This window comes from Pangasianodon hypophthalmus, chromosome 22 (genome assembly GCF_027358585.1).
Source record: "Pangasianodon hypophthalmus isolate fPanHyp1 chromosome 22, fPanHyp1.pri, whole genome shotgun sequence".
In the NCBI taxonomy this organism is placed as follows: domain Eukaryota; kingdom Metazoa; phylum Chordata; class Actinopteri; order Siluriformes; family Pangasiidae; genus Pangasianodon; species Pangasianodon hypophthalmus.
The window spans coordinates 3,928,281-3,950,676 of NC_069731.1; the positions used below are offsets into that span (position 1 = coordinate 3,928,281).

The 22,396-nt window shown below is 37.9% G+C and overlaps 1 protein-coding gene across 3 annotated transcripts in view; it reads right to left on the reverse strand.

Moving 5' to 3' along the window:
* znf385d (zinc finger protein 385D) overlaps window positions 1-22,396 on the reverse strand; it is a 64,597-nt gene that overhangs the window by 5,253 nt on the left and 36,948 nt on the right. For 2 of the 3 annotated variants that reach the window (XM_034297811.2, XM_026923903.3), the window contains one exon: window positions 15,005-15,170. In XM_034297811.2, the coding sequence (XP_034153702.2) occupies window positions 15,005-15,170 (166 nt within the window). Of the gene's footprint in view, window positions 1-15,004; window positions 15,171-18,219; window positions 18,341-22,396 lie in introns of all 3 variants that reach the window. The other variant, XM_034297813.2, reaches the window with a different exon arrangement.

The following is a 22,396-nucleotide window of genomic DNA, read 5'->3' on the forward strand; positions in this document are numbered from 1 at the left end:
TAAAGAGAAAGTTCTAGGTTACCCTCTTGAACATCTGGACTTCCACTATATAAAGTAACATATTCATCTTGCAATGTTATGGGGACATACTGTTATAGGAAAATAATCAACAGTGGGGTGGTGTACTGTTGATCTATTGATGCTGTCATTATCACTGCTGTACTAAGACATTGCTGTTGATGAGTAGCTAAAAAGTATTAGATCCATTTGTGTAGTGGTGTTAGTATCTGTTTCTGTGTACATGAGCTGCCCTGAACTGTTCTCATTATTGTTTATAACCCTGAAACCTTTGGGATGTTAACACATGGCCACAGTGTGAACACAGCTGTGCATAGCTGGGCGTGCAAGCAGCACCACAGCCGAGGTTCCTACCACTTCCCAAGAGAGTGGGTGAAGCCCAATATTTGTTATTTTGTTATTTTAGCTTTTTTCCCAGTCACATATCATCCAACTCATGAAATATGACCAGAGACATTTGGGTTCATTTAGCAAAGCTCACAAATTATTGCGCAGTATTGACCCGTGAGTTGGATTGCAAATGTGAGCCCTCATCTCCTTACGCTTCCATACAACCTGCTATAAATCCCCTCATTTTGTTATAACTATAAGGATTCAAATTAGTCAGGTTATATAAAAATTGTTCATGAAGTATTTAATAATTGATGCATGTGTCCAATGTTCTGCATCCTTGCACATTTTGGATTTTCTTTTATCATGCTGCTATTTTTAGGTTTAGTATTCTGCATTTTAAGTTACAATTTTGGGTAAATAATACATTTGGTCAGCACGTGGCACATTTCGAGTTTGATAAACACTGCTTTCATGTTGTTCTGTTTGGGTTCACCTCATGTGCTTTTGTTTACATTACCATGTTGTTTTGTTTGCGTTCACCTCATGTGCTTTTGTTTACATTATCATGTTTTTTTTGGTTCACCTCATGTGCTTTTGTTTACATTATCATGTTGCTTTGTTTGGGTTAAAATCAAGTGCTTTTGTTTACATTAGCTTGTTGCTTTGTTTGGGTTAAAATCATGTGCTTTTGTTTACATTATCATGTTGTTTTGTTTGAGTTCACCTCATGTGCTTTTGTTTACATTACCATGTTGTTTTGTTTCTGTTCTAGTCCTGTCTCCACCCTTGCCCTGTCACTGGTGTGTTACCTGATTGTAATCACCTGTTCTGTGTTTAGGCCTTGATTAGGTTTTCTATTTATAACCTGCTGATTCTTTGTCTGATCACAAAGCCTTACCATGCATTCATTTCGTTAAGCCATGACTCCCTAGTGCCTTATTTTCTTATTTCACTGCAAAAAACAAATCTTACTAAGTGAAAATATCTTGAATATAGTCAAATTTATGTAGTATTTCCTATTTACAAAAAAAACAAATATAAGATTATTAAACCTATTACAGCAAAAACACCCTACTTTCCCTTTGCACCTCCCAAATGTAGTCGATTAGCCAAAAGATTTCGTGTCCATTATTTACTCAATTCCTTTTGCACTGGATCTACAAGACGGAAAATTCTGAAGACAGAATTGTACAGAAAAGCTGGAATCTATGCAGATAGTAATACACTTTATAAATAACGTACCCCGGTACATTACAGAATAGGCCTAAAAAAAGAGATTATGTAGCCCTATGATGTAATTTAATATGATTATATAAAGATTTAAGCAGATTTTTATGGAAATTATTTTGGGCGAGATAGACTTCTGTTTCACTTTTCGAGTTTTACAAATCCATTCCCTTTAGAAATCTTCAGGCTATCAAGCTAAAAGCTGAACTCAGTAAATTAACCAAATGTTAATATGGCTGATTTTAACTGAAAGTAAACCTCTGACACAGCTACTGTTGAGGGAGTTTTTGCATAATGTGTCTGAGATTGCTGCCTCTGGCTACAGCAAATTACAAATGCTTTTAACTCATGCTGGGACACCCAGTAGTCTGACCTCTTCGAAAACACTGAAACTGTTCCAACATAGAGAACAAATTTCATATTACGGAGTGTATTAGCTTTATTACACATGAAACCTTTAATGGCCTTGTTTCCATAATAGGGTGATAGGAGTAAATATATAAATAGATATTCTTATTAATAGGGTGTAACCTTAGACAGCTGTGGATCCCCAAAGTTTTGACCTAAAAGACTCTGTCTCGGTTAAGGCTAGACACAGCTAGGCCTAGGCCAAACAGCTGGCCAGTTTATTCTAATCACCTTCAGTGAAGTCTAATATTCCATTAACAGGTTTTCCCACATTATCATTTGAAGTTATATCTTTATACTTCTCTCTGCCTTATTCTTCATTGTGAGATGATCAGTCACAGAGCCACTGCTTGAAAATGGTCGTGTCAGATATCAAGCTCGACGGCGTCGGCCGTCAATATAACCTAATGAGGCTGACAGCGAAATTAATTACAACCAAGATACACTGCCATTGGTACCTTTCTCTCAGAATGAGGTCCGGGGGTTGGCAATGTAGCAGTGATCAATATCCCATGAGACCCTGAGCTTTTTGTGCAGACATAACACAGAGGCAGCATCCACTCTCTCCATCTCAGGGCTCAATCGATACTGAATTATGTCTTTCTATTTTGGCGAGCCATTAAGTGGCTCTATTTTTTATCTTTCAGCTCTGCCGTGTGATCTTTAAGAGAAGCAGTGCATGGCTGCTCATCATTATTCATCATATTACCTAAAATATCAGCATCTCTATATGGATAGGAGAGAGACCAACAAATAGCAGAGTCTTGCAATGGTGGGCATTTGAACAAAAAGATTCAAATCATTTTTACTCAGATCACTACATGATTTTTATCTTTCTTTATGGTTCACCAATTTATTTAGCAGTTCAGGAACACAAAGTAGCTTGTGAGCTATGGTAACATTAGTGAACTGCTACACAAACTCATGCATGAGGCTGATCTGATAGCCAATAAGCTTTCCTTACTTTTTTATCTTCATTGCTCAAGTGCAAAACTAAAGAACTTTGGACAACTAGCATGTCTTGCTTAGGGGAAGGACGAAAATCATGTAATTTTTGTACAAACCAATAAAGAATATTGTCCTTGTCCATATCACACCATGCACCACTTGTTCACCCAAAAGAGTAATCTAAGAAGGACAAATCAATCTCAAACAATGCATCACTAAAGTCGAGTGTTCCCATGGCCCAGTTAGTAGCATTATCTTAGCCACAGGTGATTAGCCGGACAATTTGTTAGCAGTAACAGGGACTTCTGCTCTGCTGTTAAAGCACATCATTGACTCTGCCTATAAAAAGCACAGGTGTTCTTGTGCCTCTCCACTGACTAGTGGGCACCATGTGCTCATTCCAGCCCTGGAATACATAGTGACTAAGAGTGACATACAAGGCTTGTACTCTGGGAAGCTTGAGAGACCTCAGTAAAAACCTGATTCTCCTCCATCAACGCTATGGCTTTGTTTCCTGATGGAGAGTAAGACTTGAGTGGGAACAGCTGATGGAGCTGTTTCATCAATGCCAGGGGATGCAGCTAAAAACAAGAATACAGTACACTCCCAGCACACTGCAGCCTCAGCTGTGCTGGGATGGGGTTACAGGAAAGAGTACAACTCTATTACACTACATATTGTTGATGGGCATACGGTTGATGCTTGGTATTAAATTGTCAAAATGCAGGTTGAAAGAAACCACATCAGCAATGCTTTTAGAAACTTTCCATTGCTTAATTCAGCATTATAGGAATGAAGGAAATATAGGTTCTTACATTTACAGGGTTGTCAATTCATTTTAAACCCTATGACCAGCAGAACTTAAAAGATTGAAGGCCATTCAGCACATTTTTACTTAATGAGGTCGGGGGAACAGTGTCTAATCTTTAAAACCTTTAAAAACCCTCTCAGGTCAATGCAAGAAACAGGCCACACTTCCATTTGCTTTGCTTCTCATAATGCCTTCTCAGATGGCTCGAGATGTGAGGCAGAGGTCTATGTGCTTGCATTGCCAGACACTGCTTTGCTGGCAGGAGAGATCAGCATCCGAGATCAGGTCAACCTCTCCCGACCTTTGATACTATGGAATGCCCCGAATCCCAACATCAGAACATAATGCTCTGTACAATAGGTGGTGGTATACACTGAAAGTATAGACCAGCAATCTAATTTAATTAACTCAAAGAAGAAGAGTTGCACTCTGATACCACATATTGTTCTCCGTATTCCATACTTCAACAAATGTGCTAGAATTGGCTAGCAGTTCTTACTCACAAACAGTCAGCTGACTGAACAATTGAGTAGCCAAAGTGGATACAGACATCGAGCAAAAGAATCTTTGTGCCTCCAATGTTTTTCAAATTCCACTGTTCCAATATTTTTTTATGGTTGATATGAATGACTTCTTGAATGTCTGATCAGGGGACCTTGGTCCAGCAACACTAGGCTTGCCTAGTATTTCCCTCGTTCCTGTTTTATTGTGTTTTGTATTATGTAGTTATGTAGCTCTTTTTTGGTTCTATGACGCACAAAGCTTTTGATGTATTTCCTTTTATTTTTTGGTTTGGAAGATTTTGTTGGTTTAACTAGCCTTTAAAAAACTTGACTTTCTGCTGTTTTGTTGTCTTGCGTCCTTTGTTGTAATTTATGCAGTAAAAGTTGGAATTTCACTCAGCCAACTGTTGCTCCTCTTTTTTCCATTAGCATGTCACAAATAAGAGCTAGAGGAGTTAGGTTTTAGGACATTTAGAGTCTTTGTAGTGAGGCTTATCTGTGAATTACAGTCAAGCTTCAGCAGGGGTCAAAGCACAGACAGGAACTGTAAATCTGAAATACAGACAGAAGTCAAAAGCAGGACACACACATGACTTGGAAGCTTACAAACTGCTACTACAAATATCTTAAAAGAATTAGAGAAACTAGAAAACAAAGAAACCTGGAAATCTAGAAAGAATTAGAAGAACATGGTTTAGAACTGCTGCGGAAACACACGCAAAGAAAACACACGAAATGAGGGCTATAACGTTTTCAGCAGTTCTAGTCATCACTTAGGTCTGCAGTGCATCTGGAGCCTATCCCAAGTCAGGGATGCATCCTGGATTCAAACCTAGGGGCAACCGAAGACCCCGAAGGAAACCTAGGGGAAACCGAAGAAGACACGAGGCGAACGTGGACAGAAACTTCACACAGACTCAAACTCAGGATCAAACTGGGGATCCCACTGTATATGAAATGTAACTGTTCAGACAAAACTAAGTATTCATTTACTTATTCCTTGTTCAATTTTTATTTTAGCCCAATTATCTACAGCATCCACACTTCCACAGAAGATAGATTGACATAGACTGACCCAACTAGCTGAAAAAAGCCTAATCACAGGTGTTCTTGCATAAGACTTGCTCTACGTGAGCGAGCTTCCTCTATAAATCAATTAGTGAGCCATTCTGCCTTTGAAAACAATGATTAAGGGCTGCGCTGTGAGGACGAGGGCAGCTTTGATTCTCTGTCACTCTGACGCTAATCCATAATCCTCAGATCCACACTGACCTGAAACAGCACAGAACAGAAGAGAAAAGGAGAATGAGAGAGTGAAAGAACTCGCTCCTCCTCATTAATGTCTATAATGACTGTGATCAATCTCCCAGTCATCTCCAGAACACACACACACAGGATGAAGGACAGAGCTGAATGAGACAGTGAGACACACCGGTCCTCTGACCTGCTTCATTTACAACTTTATCCTCTCTGTCCTTTCAGTTAAAAGAGCACGCTGCCAGTCTCATTGCTTTAATTACAGTACGTCGTATTAAAATCTTCTCCATCCTCATTAGTATGCGGAGTACTCCACAATTCCCTTGAGTACTGATTATGTTTCCTCCGTGATGCTGGATTAATACCTTTAATTAAAATGATTAGGGATTAATATGTGCTGCGGTGAAGTCAGTCCCAAGAAGTCCTGCTTCCTCTGCAATAAGTATTCAAAAAAGGTGATTTTATCGCTTTTCCATTCCTTCAATTTCTGATATAGACGTCCACCTGCCTTCAAGAAGATATTCAAGCATGTGTGTTCACACAGATTACCATAAATTAATTACTTTGAAATTTAATCAATAATTAATATATTTTATTATATAATTAATATATGCATTATATATAATTTTAATAAATGATATTTATTTATTTATTTATTCTTCCACCTGCCACCAGGAACATATTCAAGCATGTATGCTAATATGTATTCCCATAAATGTATTCATTCATTCATTCATTCCACATGCCAGTAAAAACACATTCAAGCATGTGTTCAAACATCTTCCCATTAATTAATTAACACGTTTATAGATGTATTAATTTATTCATTCAATCATTTGTTTGCTTGCTTGTTTATTCCTTCTTTCTTCTACCTGCCATCAGGAACATATTCAAGCATGTGTGTTAATACATATTCCCATAAATAATAAATAAATAAATATTCCACACACCAGTAGAAACACACTCAAGCATACAGTATGTGTTCATACATATTCCCTATACGTATTTAGTAAATTAGCTGCTAGAAAGTTTATACTGATTAAAGATGATTAAAGATTAAAGGTAGCCTTGGTCAGTGGGACTTCTATTGCTAGAAAGTAAACAATTTCATTCAATATCCAGGTCCAAACCTCTAATAAGCAAATCAAATGTGACATTGGCAAGGTCAGCATTTGGAGGAGACCTTAAGAGAAGCCCAAGATCTTCTGCATAGTGGGATTTTTTTTAATATATTGATATTATTGAACAGACCTGGAGAACTACAATTCCTGTCACAGTTCCAAATCGCCGATCAGCCAAGACGTGTTCGGTTTTTGAAATTTGCACCAGAGCTACGGGAGCAATATATCTACTGCCAGCTCATAGACTCCAGTTCTACACTGTGCATCACCAACCTGCCTTAAAACACACTCAGTAATAAGTACTAAAAATATAAAACACTATATAATCATCTGAATAACTTTTTCAAACTTTAGGCCATGTTTCCTACCTGAGTCTTCCTGTTTGCTGAAGAAGAAAGGCTGAAGCTATGAATGAGGGTGTTTTTAACTCTGTCATGCTGAACAAAGATGCAAAGAAGCAAATTTCAGACCCCAAACAGCTCAGACCCCTTGGTTAAACAGCTATATTCGGGGATAAATGAGAACTTGTGTAAATTAAATCTTTTGGCATAACTGTAACATTAATATGGACTGAAAGGGATGTAGAGTATATTAAGGGGCAAGATCAAGGTGGTACTAGGACCGACTTACAACTGAATAATGTCTTTTCATGGTCCGTTTCAAGTCATGCTTCATCACAAATGTTTCCATGGGTCAATAATTTTCTGATTTCTAGAAATTTCAACACAAAAAAGATGCAGAATTCTGTTTAAAGCGAGTGTCTGGAGGAGAGTATGTCATTGTCTGGGTGCAAACTGGACGTCGTTTGCAGTGGTGTCATAAGTTGTGTCAAGCTGGTGTGTGTGTGTGTGTGTGTGTGTGTGTGTGCAAGGGCTTTTTCCAATCCAGTGCTTGGTGCTCGGGTGTGTGGCTGCTTGGGAGAGATGTCAGCTTCACTGGTGCTGATGACTGAACAAGCTGAAAGTTGCCTCTCACGTCTTCTCTCGCTCTCAATCGAAACCTCTCTCTATCTTTCTCATTATTCCCCATCTCTCTCCTTCTCTCTCTCCTTCTCTCTCTCCTTCTCTCTCTCTCTGTATTGTACAGCTGTCAGAGCTGGCGTGGCTCCCTTGACAATCTGCTCTTTAATAGCTAATATCAGGGTACATTTCCTGCGGCACTGGAGTGGAACTGAGGGATGGCGACGGGGCTATAGGCACATCTCTCTGACACACACACACACACACACAAACACACACACACACAGAACACAGACGGCTGCTGACTCATCTTCTAATCTATAGCAACAACCTTGCTGTCCTCTGTGCATCGCAGTGGAACTAGAAGGCACACACACACACACGTTCTGCTTATACACACACCTTCTCACTCCGCTTAAGTGTTCAAAAGTCTGGGCTCCCCCAGCAATAACTGTTTTTATTTCCTCAGTGAGGAAAAATAAATAAATCATGTTTTTCAAACAGAGAAGTGTTTGCCTCAGTTCTGAATGACGTATTCTTAAATAAGCAAAAAAATATCAACTGAGTATAAGTTCATATGATCAGATTTGATCTTAAACTCCATGCATTTGTTGTTACGTTAAAAATGATGTACAATCTGAAGTCATATTACACATATACGAGTGAAAAAAACAGATAGATAGATAGATAGATAGATAGATACACAGTATCGGGCCGACACCAGCAAAAAATGGAAAAATCAGAAAAAATCAGAAAAACAGAAAAAAATCAAAGAAAAAAAAATTCAGTTGGATCCTGTAACAAATGGTAAAGACTGGAATTGGATTTGAAAAATATATATATTTGTGGAACTGGAAATGTTATATGTTATAAACTTAGAAATGTTATAAAGAGACTTGACTGTTTTTTCTTTTGTTTCTTTTGCCTTTATTATATTTATACTTTATATTCTATTACATTTATTATATTTGCAGTGTATGTGATTTTTGCATGAAAGAAGTCAACTGTGAAGTGCTTTAGTTACAAAAATGTAGCTTTTAAAGAAAAAATAATATCAGTTGAATATTGATATCAGCTGATACTCAGTGCTTCAGTATCAGCATCGGAAAAGAAAAAGTGCTGTCATGTTCTCTCTACTGATAACCTGCCAAGTGTATTGCTTGTGTTACTGTGCTTAAGTAATGTTTTGAAATATTTGTACTTAAATTTTTACAATTTGACTTTATTCAAGTGTTATTGAAATGATTGAAACCGAATACGTGCACTCTTACTCAAGGAAATCACCAAGAGGGAAAAATATTTTTTACTCCTTACAATTTGACCTTGAAATACTTCTTACAAATCTCAAATGCCATCATTTTTCTCTATTATTTCCCTGATTTTTTCCACCTGTTTTTCTTTTTTTTTTTCTTTTGTGGTGTTCAATTCATACAGCACAAAGTATCTCATTTTTGCTTCCACATAAAATAAAATATCAGCATTTAAATGTCTGCAATCTAAAACTCTAAAAAGTGTGGTGAGTTTGGTAAAATAGCTAGTTATATTTTGTACATTAGCTTAATAAATTAGCTAGTTGGTGAAGTTCACTGCTAATGTATCTTAGCATTCATTCCAAAGGGGTTATTAAACATTAGCTAATCAGCAAGGTTTGTCTGAGTTAGCAGAATATTTTCCTTACAGCTGATGATTTATGATTTAGCGAACTAGCCAGTCATGCAGGGTCGGGCAAGATGAACTTGTGGTCAGCTCTTTTCATCAGTTAAAAATATTGAATTACTCTTAAATACTTGAGTATGTTGAAATGTTAGAACTGTTCCAAAACAATCGTACATCCACATTCTTGGACTTTACTATAGATAGCAGTGCACTCTAAAAACACGACATAAACACTACACGTACAGTGTGTTTACTCAGTTACTCATGCATATTTTGGCCACGTGTTTTTGGAAACTGATGTTTGCATCATTACGGCAATCATTACAGAGAAAAAAGGTCTTGATGTTTTGCTTCGGCGAAGACAGAAGAATTCAACATTTCAGACGTTGCGGAAAATGCGCCAAGAAACTGTTAAAATGTTTCAGAGCTGAGTTCACCTAATCAGAGACTGTGCTCATGCGTAACATTTGACATTTTCATAAGAACTCTTTGTACTGACTCTATTAAAAAAAAAAAAAAAAGATTTTAAAATTTTAATCGAGTCATTGAATTTATACTTGCTTTGTCCCCCGCAATCATTCCCCCTCCTCCCCAATTTTACTGCTTTATTTCTCTATATATGCTGTATGTTTCATTCTGGTAATTGCATACAATTTCATTTCCAGAGACCAAACATCTCAAGAAGGTTTCAAAAATAAATAAATAAATAAATAAATAAATAAAAGATCGGAAAAGGACTTGTTTGGCGGAGAAGTCTGGAAAAGTCAAGCCACATGCAGAGCGCCTCCACAGAAACTGGCCAGTGGTGATATATAACAGAGGAGAACTTGGCAGGAGCTTTAACTATGCTGCTGTGATGAGAGGAACGTGTTTGAGGAGAGGTGCAAAGGTTGTAGGTCTTCCTCGTTTGATTTTAATTCTGTCCAGTTGTGCTTCCATTTGATTCAAATAGATAAAATGCCAATTCACTGAGTAGTACCTCCTGTTTGGGACACTGTTTCACTTGTGTGAAGAACAGTCTGCAAATAGTTCCACTCAGTTACCATTCCATTGACGACAATAAACAATAAATAAATAAATACAAGCCAATCCTGTATTGGTGACCTCTGACCTCTGACCCTTTATCTATTATACAGTATAAGGGAAAGGGGAGAAGAGAAGAGAAGGAAAGAGTCCAGAAGCCAGAAGTCAGAAGCTCCTTTCAGTCATCGTTTTATCAATAACAATAAAAATATAGCTGCAAGCAGCAAACTGTGGGGTTGGAGCAGTCTCAGCAAATGTCACCCCAGTGGCCAGGTCTTGCCAAGTTACATCAAGACAATACAAAACAGTAAAAAGTCCATAGATAGCCAGAATGCTAATAATGCCTTCTGAAAGCTGTTTTTGAAGTAAACTAACATCCAGAACAATGCAGCTCACCAAAATTCAGCTTGATTGGATTTCAAAAAAGCTATTTGAACTTAACTCCGCCCCTATTCATAACCACACCCACCCCAAACTTTGTTGACTCCCTCAGAACCTTTTACTGAACAGTCCAGTGTTACAGCTGTTTGAGTATACAAAGCTCCGCCCCCACAAGGATTGATTGGCATGTGGCGGCCATACAACATGTTTTTGATAATTACTAAAATTCAGACTCCATTTTGACACCGTTTTTGTGAAGATACAGCAAAAATCCCAGAACTCGTTCGCAAAAGTAGGTTTTGCATATTATTAGCTCAACACTGAAGTGGGTGGAGCTTAATGGTCCTACATTCAATAACCTATGGTTTGGCCTGCACAATTCATTTTAGGGGGGAAAATGAATAAGAAAAACCCAACCAGAAACAATAAGGTTCTAGCACTTTGTGCTGGACCTTTTGTGACCCCTAAATGCCCTAAATATACATATTAGCCCTGCAGTGGTGACCTCTGACCCTGCATGTCCTCTGCCTTTTATTCCTGTTCCTGGCCCAGCGCCAATCTGACTTCAGCTAATTCGCCTTTCTGCCGCCACCACTATTCATCTCTGTCACCTCTGCACATTAATATTCATCACCGACTGGCATTCTGACAAACAAATGTGTGCGCCGCTGAGGCTGGAGAGGAGAGAAGTGGGGGATCATCTGGCGCGAGGCATGCCTGCTTTTCCCTGCCAGCTGTGTGCCATCCTGTACACCGTGCTCTTTAGAGCTGTGTGCCCTCTTTTGTTTAGAGCCCTCAATAACAGCAACGCCAGCGACGGCTGCAGGTGATAAATGGTGAGAAGCTTTCGCATGCTGGGAGAACTGTGATCAGCATGTCGAATCTATTTTGGAGAAGAGAAGAGAACAGAAGAGAAGAAATAGGAAAATAAAGGAGTGAAGCACAATAAGTGACAACATAGGATAAGCGGGAGTAGGAGAAGAAGGAGAAGAAGAAGAAGGGGGAGGAGGAGGAGGATAAGAAGAAATAATAGAAGAGAAAGTTGCAAGAATCGACAAAAAATGAGGAGAAGAGTAGAGAAGGGAAGGGAACTTGGGAGAAAGAATGAGGAAGAGAAAAAGTGAGCAGAAAAAACTCTTCAGGGGAAAAAATGATAGAGAAACAGAAGGAGAAGAGAAGAAATCAAAGGAAAATAAGAGTAAAGCACAATAAGTGACAACATAAGGATAAGTGGTGGTAGAAGATGAAGAAGAAGAAGGAGAAGGAGGAGGAGAAGAAGAATAAATAATAGAAGAGAAAATTGCAAGAAAACAAGAAGAAAAGAAAAATAAAAGAGTAAAGCAGAAAAAGTGTCAGTATGGAAGATAAGAGAAGAAGAAGAAGAAGAAGAAGAAGAAGTAGTTCTGTTGCCCATACATGGAGAGGAACCTCAGACATTTCAAATGGATGCTCCACTCCTCCACTTCTGCTGCTGTCTCTCCTTCTCATCTTCAGATCCACACTGCATCAGATTAAACACTTTTCCACTTTGGACTTGAGCTCTGACGAGCAGGAGGTTGTTAGTGAAAATCTCAGAGTAATTTACGACCGTGAGTAGATTTCCTCCAGAAAGTGCAGGCTAACACCTCTCCCATAAAAACCGCCATCAAACTGTTGCAGGTGTTTGAGCAGAAATAGACGTTGTCAGAGAAAGAGATGGACCTCTTAAGCCTGAGCGGCCAGATCAAAAAACACAAAGCGCAGTAAATTACAGCTCCAGAACGAGTTCCAAACATGTGCTGTGTGTTGCGAAGTTCCAGAAAAGTGCTTACGCACACAGTTTCAGCCCAGAGAGCTTAGCATGATCCAGCTGGGGCAAAGCTCCAACCTCTGATTCATGAATAAACCCCGATGTAAAGAGGCCGCCTGGGTAGCTTTGTTTAAAGCTGAATTAAGGAAATCTGGATAATGGGCTGGAGGAGCTAGTCCATCCTCGCTGTGAGGACTGTGTTTATAGGGCACTTTTTTTTACTAAAACCCAGCTCCTAGTGTGACTGCATGCAAAATCAAAAGTCATTTTACGAAACAGAAAGGATTATGTGGGATTTTCTTAAGAAACAAGTGATAAGAAATGCTAAGACTGTTAACTCTGCCCCCCATTTTATCAGTGTTCATTAAAATCAGTAACTTTGCATGAAGGACATTTAGTCAGAGGAGCAACCAAAAGTGTAATGCTCAACATGACACTACCACCACCATGCTTCACTGTGGGAATTTTGCAAAGGTGATTTTCTATCTATCTATCTATCTATCTATCTATCTATCTATCTACAATAAACACAAAATAAACATAACAAAATAGAATAAAATACATTTTGTAAGATTTATGATCAACTGTGCCACAGTTGATAAGGGTATTGCTAGCATTCTGGTGTATAACAGCTCATGCTAATGCTGCGTCTCCATCAGTAACTAATCAATTACACTCTCTGAATCCTCTAGACCTTCTGCTTTAAAATCCACCAAGATTACATGAGCATCAATTTTGGTGTCACCACTTTAAATTTTTTCTTTATTTTAAAGACAGCGAAGCTCCGGACCACAATAATGTAAGAAACAGCTCGTCATGTAACAAATGTTCATGATGCTGAGTTGAAGAGCGCATCATCTGCTTCCAGCACTTGGAGAAAAGAGCGAGCTGGAAAAGTCCTTGCAGCTGGAAGAAAGTTCTGTTCACTACTTATCCATGAATATCCCGATTGACCCAGGCTTTTGGACCTCTTACATATTTGGTTGTTTTTATTATAAAACTCTCCAAAATATGTGTCATTTGTCAGTTCTTAGAGCAGTAATCAATGAAAATAAAACCCAAAAACCCTTCTTATGCTTGGGGCTCCTCCCGCTAACGTGGACAGGAGTGTAAATAAGAGATGAAGTGATTGGCACAGCCAATAACATCACCTTTTTGTTTCAGATTAATTTCAGAATAATTTATTTTTAACACTTTCCAACTTCAGGCCAATCACAACCTCTGTTATTTACATATTGTTCTTAAAAATGATAAGTTTATCTTCATTTCATTTCCATTTATTTATTACTACACAGGAGGCCTAATTTGCCTATGGGATTTGGACATTGACAAACAAAGTAATAAAATCTAATAAGGAATTAAAACTGACTGCAGAATATTAGACGAGGGAATGATCATGAATAATGGAATCCATTAAAATTAAATAACTCATACACAGATATAAATGAACTGTCATAAATAAAGGAAATAAAAGCTATAGCCAGTCATGAAATTCAAAAACCAACCCATATAATATAATATGAAATGATAAAATATACATAATATGCACATAAATTAAAATAACATTCTTGATTAAAAAAGAAATAAAATCTACAACGGACTGCCAAAGACACGGCAGTGAGCCCATAACCCTCAACTGCTTGATTATATCTCTCATCTAAGTCACTTCAAATTAAAGTGAGGAGTAAAGTGAATAAAAGTAAATCATCACATAAAAAAGTAAAAAAAAAAAAAAACAAGGACTAAAACAATTGGGGTGAGTTATGTAGAGGAGTTTAACTCCTCTATACCACAGTAATTTTAAATTAGCGATTACTTTTTTTATTTATTAAAGACATACTTTTTATCCATTTATACTTACGATCAATGTTACGGAACATCTGTGAAACAAGTTTATCGCTTATGTTATAGCAGCTACAGTCCCTCCCTCACCAGACTAATTTTTTCTCTCTTGAAGTTTATAAGACAAACAAAAAGAAAAAATGGAGCTTGTTGGAGAAACTGCAAAGTCTTCCTTCATTTCCACGACGGAAAACTGTTACAAAGTGCTGACACTGGAGACTCCTTCCAAAAACTTAACTCACTGTATCAATGACACCATGTTGGAATTCAGCATAAACGCCCCTGTGTAAGATGCTACTGTAGAAATCATAGCGTATTAGAATGAAACTTTGCTGAGAAAATTAATCAACACCTTCTGACCAATCAGATGCGAACATTCAACAGAGCTGTGGTTCAATTAGAGTTACTAACTGGCAACACGCTATGAAGTTTCAATGAATTCTCAATGTCATTCCACTGGCACAGGACAAAAATGGCTTTTCCATGTTTTTAGACGTTGAGGTGGGTTAGAGTTAAGGTTAGAGTACACTCTGTGGAGTTTCACCACATAATTATGTATGGAAGAATTATCCATTTGCAAAATCTCATGTAATATTTCCAATTATTTAAGCTCTAACCCAAACAGAACCTAAGGTTTAAAACAGTTCTTGCATACCAACTTCTTGCATACCAACATACCAACTAGAAGAACTAATACAGCAATGAATGCAAACATATAAGACTCCTACCTTTCCTCTCGGTGATGCTCGGTGGAGCGGAAAGTGAGAGGTTCTTCTCAGGCTCCTTCCTGTTTTCCCTCATTACCGCAGAGCTTTTCTGCTTGCACTTGGGCACTTCCAGAGATTTAAGCTTCTTGGCGTGCTTGGTGCCTTTGTAGTGGGACAGCGCTTGGCTCTGAGGAAAAAACAGAACCAAGATGCAGAAAGACATGGAGAGGAAAAGAGTTAGCAATATGAATTGGTGGCAAAGAAACTGAGAACCACAAACCAACTGTAAGAGTCATGACTGGAAATGTGGACTCATCCCGATCCCACCAAAAGAAGCAAACAAAATCCATCTGCCTAGAGGAACAGCGCGACTGAGCACGACAGGAAGCTCTTTCAGAGCCTGGATGTCATTTAAAGTCAGGCCAAATCTGTCTTCAAAGGTTTCAACAGGCTTTCTCAAACTTGTAAATCTCTCTCTGAATTGTCTCGGTGATTTTCAGGTTAACGGAAGGGTCACGTTTGAGTGAATGTCGGAAAAGAGCATGTGGCAAGGGGAGAACCTCAGTGTAGTCGTGGTGGAACATGTTTACAACTTCTTGCTTTCAATGAGTTCACTTTCTCCCTTCTTTCTTCCTTCCTTCCTTTCTTTCTGACCATGACAAATTTGTACAAATTCAAATGATTATTGGCACTGTGGTTTGATTTTGCCTGATTACATCCAAATAAAGTAGTAAGAAATGGTCTAGACTTTAACTCCACCCCTCAGACTAAAACTAACCTTAGCCTTTCTTTCTTTAAGTATGATTTAGTTGTGTGAATTGTTATTGAATTGCAAGGCCATGTTGACTGACGTAGCTATTGGAACGAAATCAGGCAAAATCAAATCACAGTGCCAATGATCATTTGAATTTGTACAAATTTTTCATGGTCAGAAAGAAAGAAAAGAAGGAAGAAAGAAGGGAGAAAGTACACAAGATGTTCCTTAAGATCTTACACACACATCTCACTGAGCATCAGATACTTCTGTATACTCTTCCAGCCAGAAACTTTAGAATCTTTATAGCTGCAATCTGATTGGCTGTCTGCACATACTTATGCATTTCTATACAAAGGTTTCTGACAGTAAAAACAAACTTTTAACATAATGAGATTTTTAGAGTAATATATAGTCACCGAATTGAACGAAAGCTGCACCACTTCATACAGTAAACCATAATCACACTACATACACACCTCTAGAACCCACAAACTTATTATAAAATCAACACTTTACTCCTAGATACATTCCTCCCAATATACTATATGATAGACACTGTCTTCACAGAGCACAAAAATTTACTGCAATGAATAAGAAGTAATGTATGTTTCCAGAACCTTCTTCACATTTTCCACCTTGATATTATTTTGTAATAAATATAACAACTAACCTGGACAGTTGATAGGAGGCAGGACATTTGCATAGTAGTCTAAATTTATAAAGTGAAAATTTCACAGGGAAATAAATACAAAATTGAAATATTGAGTCAATGTAGTGTAAAAACTGGCAGGATAATACACAAAAGACAAATATTCATTATTAAAAGTCGAGAATGTCTGCTTTGTGAGGAAGGACATCCAATTTGTTTTTCTAAATTGACACCTTTGTTGAAATCTTTCCTTCATTTATTGCACAAACCTTCAGATACATACATCAGTTTATTCCCAATCTATATAGCAAGGACCAGGATTATTATTATTAATACAGTAGCACTGGCACCGTCACAGCCTCCTAACAACAAATGACATCTGAATTCACCTTTAGAGCCAGGATTATTATGATTCGCTTGGACAGGGTCTTATACGGAAACACTCATCTGCCCTTGTTTACGTGAATGTGTTCCCCTGTCCCACTGTCTGTCATTGCCTGCAGCAGAAAAGGAAGGATAAATAAGGATAAATAAGACCTCTGTCAGTTCACTGACAAGCCGAGACAGGAGTGTGAAGAGCAACCCCCCCCCCTTACTGACTGGCATGCGGATGTCTAAACATGCTCACACATAAATATTTCACTTACTTATTCTGTCTTCACTTGACAACCAGCTATACATGGCCTCAGAGTATATTTTTGCATCATGTTTCACGCTAGATTTCAGAGGTGCTTATGAAAACAGTCAGGATTTTGATCCAAACAGTAGCAGGGAAGTCCACAGTTCTTGAACTTTACTCCCATACACCTGCTGATGGGGTGAATGGAGTGTGTTGGAACGGCAAAAATACAAACCTTGACCTCATTACTTATTTCTGTGAGAATCAATTTTTTAGCAGTTGCTCAAATGGGGTGGTATGTTTTCACCCTATTTCTGTACTTGTACAACAAAACCCCACATGAACCGTCCACACTTGTAGTATTCACCACTTCAGAAGTTCACAACTTTGAATTCATGGGCAGGGCAGTGACACAATGTTTCTGGCAGCAAGTTCAGTTTGCGGTTGATGCTAAGTATAATAACATTGTAATTTTAGTCGTACTGAATCTTTTTCTGGTCATTTACCAACATATCTGAGGAAAATCATGGTATTACCAGTAGTTTTATGTAATTATTCTGTCACTATGGCTTTACACGGGCCGTATAACAGCTATGTAATAGCTAGCTAAATCCTCCCCATGACGCACCACCAGAATTACTTACATAACACTTTATGGCACAATAATGGTGTCTGGACTCACATTTACATCTATATAAACAAAGTGTACTATAGGTAGGCTATGTTCAAGGCTATCAGGTCTTGTGTATGGGGTCCTGTGTTTTTTATTATAAAAATTTAATATGCGGTTGATGCTAAGCATAATAACAGTGGAATTTTAGTCATACAGAGTCGTTTTATGGTAATTTACCAACACATCTGAGGAAAATCTTGGTAATCTTCCCAAAAGTTTTGTGTAATTTTTCTTGTCACTACAGCTTTACGTTATCCACTACACTGTGTGTGATAGCTACAAAAAGCTGATGTGTGTTGTGAAAAAAAAAAAAAAAAACATCTCTGGTAGACTCACAACCTGCTGTATACCTCAAACCAAGTGCTGCTACATTGTTGTTGTAAAATCACACACCGCACCTTTAATTTCATTCCACCACAGACTTACAGAAAAAGAAATATACATCTGTGAAATGTGAAATTAATGTCTCAGTGAACACAGTAAGCTCACACGAAAATGAAAAATGCTCTGAAATGGAGATGGAAGTGATGGACCTTACAGATTTATGCCTTTTGGATTTGCGAGTACGTCTTCTTAGTTGCATATTGTTATGAGAACGCTGATAACACCGAGACAAATGTGGTGTCATATGCCTCCATCCATCCATTTACAGCAGTCAACTGCAAAGACAGAGAGCAGCATGATGCGAATGGATGTTTGGTGTAATTTCAACCGCCATCAATCTTTCATTAAGAGACCCATATGGAAGAATTGGCCTCGCTGAAGAAGAGATTCTTCTTCAGCAAGTCTTCACTAAGTTAAATAATGTCATCAATCAATCAAACAAGTGCTACAGTCCCTGAAGATTTGCATTCAGCTACTAAGAGACGGCACGTTTGAATTCTCTAATCTGATTTAATTTGTGCTGAATTCTCTAATCTGATTGGTCAGAAGGTGTTGATTGATTTTCTATCACAGAACAGCTCAGACAGTTGTGACAGCTGTATTTAATTAGACAACAGGTTTAATTTAATGCGCTTAATTTTATATGTCAGCTTTTCTATAGTAACAACTAATTCACCAGAACATAGCCTAAAAATAAACAGATAAGAACATGCTAATATTTAACAAAGAAAACCATTTAATCGTTGACATGGTGATGTTTACTATAAGAAGGCGTTTATTTATGGTTAGTTATGGTTATGGAAGAAGTCTCCAGTGTCAGTAAGTTTTCCTTAATGGGAAAGTTTTCAGGATGGAGGACTTTGGGCTTTCTGGTTTCTCAGTAACATGACAAGGTGTGTTTTTTGTCTTATTAACTTCATGATAGAGAAAAAGAGAGGCTGGTGAAGGATTGACTTTTTATAGCTGCTATAATGTAAGTGATAACAGGAACTAATTTGTCTCATGGAGGTTCCACAACATTAAATGTAACTACAAACGTACAAAAAGTTTGATGTCATTCATTAATTCAGTAAAATAGATTTCACTGGCAAATGGCTGGGTTTTAAAGGAATAAAACACTCCAGAATGTGCTGTTAGTCGAAAATAATCAACTTCAGGGTGACAACAGTAACTTCGTGTCGGGCCACATCATATAGCAGGAAGTGTTTTATTCCTTAATTATACTGCAGCACTCTAATCAATTCTCTGATTGATTCTCTGACTGGACAGAAGGTGTTGATTAATTGATAAATTTTCTACACCACATTTGCTCAAATACTGTATTATTTCAGTGTATGATGTCCTAGGAAGTTCAGATATCTCAACTACATCTTCGCTCATAACATTTTGAATCCTGAAATGTCATGAATGTCAGATATCATTTCCAAATGAATTGAAATGAGCCATCGCCTAACATCTATCCCTGAACTAAAGTGCTCAGAGGACTACTTCAATTAAAAAAAAAAAAAAAACAGGTAAAAGGATGGAGGTGGTTTTAATGAGGACAGGCTTTCTCATGGTGATGCTGTGATTCAAATGCAAAATCTCCTCAAGGCTTTTCACGCCGAGCTGCAGTGTCATGAATGATGGAAAAACAGAAATGACTCTGACAATCTATGACCACCCTTTGATAGATATAATAACTCAAATATAATAACTCAGCGAGTCACAATAGATAGGGACATTGTGGAAATGGTGTTTTTAATATAAAGTTCTTCCGGGTTAAAGACCTCAATTGAAAGGATATCACACAGAAGGAAACGCTCATGAATTCAAAACAACACCAAAGTTAAAAAAAATGCATACATATGGCTTTGGGAAGTTTGAGTTTTTGCCATGGCATGGATTTCTGTTGCAGCAGACCCTGCCTTTTTTGGTAATACCTTCCCTGAAAGAGTGCACAAACATCAGTTAGTTTTACAGCGCCTCTAATAATAGCATGATGTATGATGTTGAAGCCCAGGGGGAAAAGGTGGAATTAGCTACAATGTGTATGCAGTGCACTCATCAGTTTCGCATGCCAACCCTTCCAGCCATTTTTGCATTTATTCATTTGGCAGATGCTTTTATCTGAAGCAGCTAACAGGTTGGATATGATCTGATCCAGCTGAGCAACTGAGGGTTAAAGGAATATTCAGGGAAAAAAACCCTACATTTTCACAACTTCTCTCTTTCTCCAAGGCACATTTGGTTTGCTTCTGTTGTTAGCACTGGAGCTATGAGGCTAATGCTGAAAAGCTGTTTTGTAAATATCTGCCTGCAACCGCACCCAGTACTTCAGTCCTGTCACACAGATGTGTTGATGTGCTCTAGGACACCGTGACTTACTTTCATCTTTAAACATGAACAAAATTTCACTTTCTTAAGTAAGGAATTGAACACTTGGGGGCATGCTGTTATAAGAAAATAATCAATGATGAGTGATGTTATGTGGCTCGAGGCAAAGAGGAGCTACTGTTATCACCTCACAGTTGATTATTTTCCAATAACAGCAGATCCTGACGTGTTGTAATGCTCTTACACCACAGCAATTTTTAACGCTAACAATTTTTACTTATGAAAGAAGGAAGTCTTACATTTTTTACATTTTATCCATTTATAGTTACACTCAGTGTTGTGGACCATCTGCAATTCAAACTAGTTCCTGTTATCACTTACGTCATAATAGCTATAAACTGTCATTCCCATAGCAGCCTCTCTAATCTTCACTATCTTCAAGTTCATAAGAGAAAAAATGCAGCTTGTCATTTTACAGAGAAACCATAAAGCACAAACTCCTCTGTTTTGAAGACTTTCCAGTGGCAGAAAACTGTTACAAAGCACTGACACTGGAGACTCCTTCCAAAAATGCTAAATAAACATCTCCTTCTCGACAATTTCACCCGAGCAATGTTTATATTTTTTTGTTGTTAAATAACAACAGCTGTTTTTTTTTTTTACCATTTATTGTTAGACTTAAATTATGTAGAGCCATACAAGCCCCTGTGAATGAGCTGTTACTATAGAAACGGCTACAAAACACTGACACTGAAGACTCCTTCCATAAATGCTAAATAAATGTCTTTAAAAAAATAAAAGTGCATTAATATAAACTTGTGATTTTTGCAGCTGGAGCTACTCTCAGAGTTGCACAAACTTTGCCTGCTAACTACCACTTTACCTTTTTTAAAGATGGGACATTTTCATAGCCATAGTCACAGATAAAAGCTTAAAAGGTTTCACTGGCAAAAGAAAAAGCATTAAAATGGCTTTTGCGATTCCCAGTCCTCCTAGGAGAATAGTTATATTAATCACGTAAAACAAACAAATGTTTGCTGACTATGTTTCAGCAAGACTTACTGTTTTGGGTAATCCACCTTCCTGGACGTGCACGCGAAAAACACATAAATCAGGGTCAAGAAGTCTGAGTTCACTACTAAGAACTGATGCACTCCTTAATCAAAAACAATTCGACTCAGCTGATACTGAGAAATTCTTGCATAAAACTAAAATGTCTAAATATTTTGTTTACACTCCATCTGTTTCAAATGGGTGATTTTAAAAAAATGTCTTTCTGAATTATTACATTTATTTCAAGCAGTCCATAAAACAAGCAAATCAGAGCTACAGTGCCTGAAAATTCATATATAACAACAAATGGATGAAGAAGTTGAACCATTAAACACTATGCTCTACAGTCCTCTGAAATACATTAATACTTCAAATGCACCCCTGCTGAATAATTTCCCCCAAAATACAAAGTCTATTTGTGTCTTAGGTCAGGAAAATCTAAAACGGTCATGACAGCCGGACTTCATTTCCAAAGTCAGTGCTTACCGTCTGTCCCTGAACTAAAGCACTCAGCGGAGGCCCATTTAATTTTGGAGGAATGTGAGGAATAAAAATTCTGCTGAGTTCAGACCCACTTTAAACAAGTGAAGGAAACAATTTTCTCAAACTGGATGCCATACATTTCATTCCCATTGGCGTCTCAAGCAGTGGGTTTGCTCACAGGTAGTAAACTGATGTTGGACCAACGTCAGCCATTCCACTGGGTCAGTATTGGGCAGGAGGCCTGACAGACTTTCAGCCACCTTTAAATCCATCTTGCCAACATTGGCCCAATGTTAACCCAACATTGGCATAGTTGTAATAAAAAGTGCTCCTTTGCCAAGGTTGGCCCAAGACTAGCATGTTATGTTATGTTGTATAGCCAACATGGCCACCCCAAAATAAATATACCTGGGCTGTAACATGTGAAAAAATGTGAAAAATTGACTGGTCAATCACTGCTCCAGTTCCACCCTCACTGA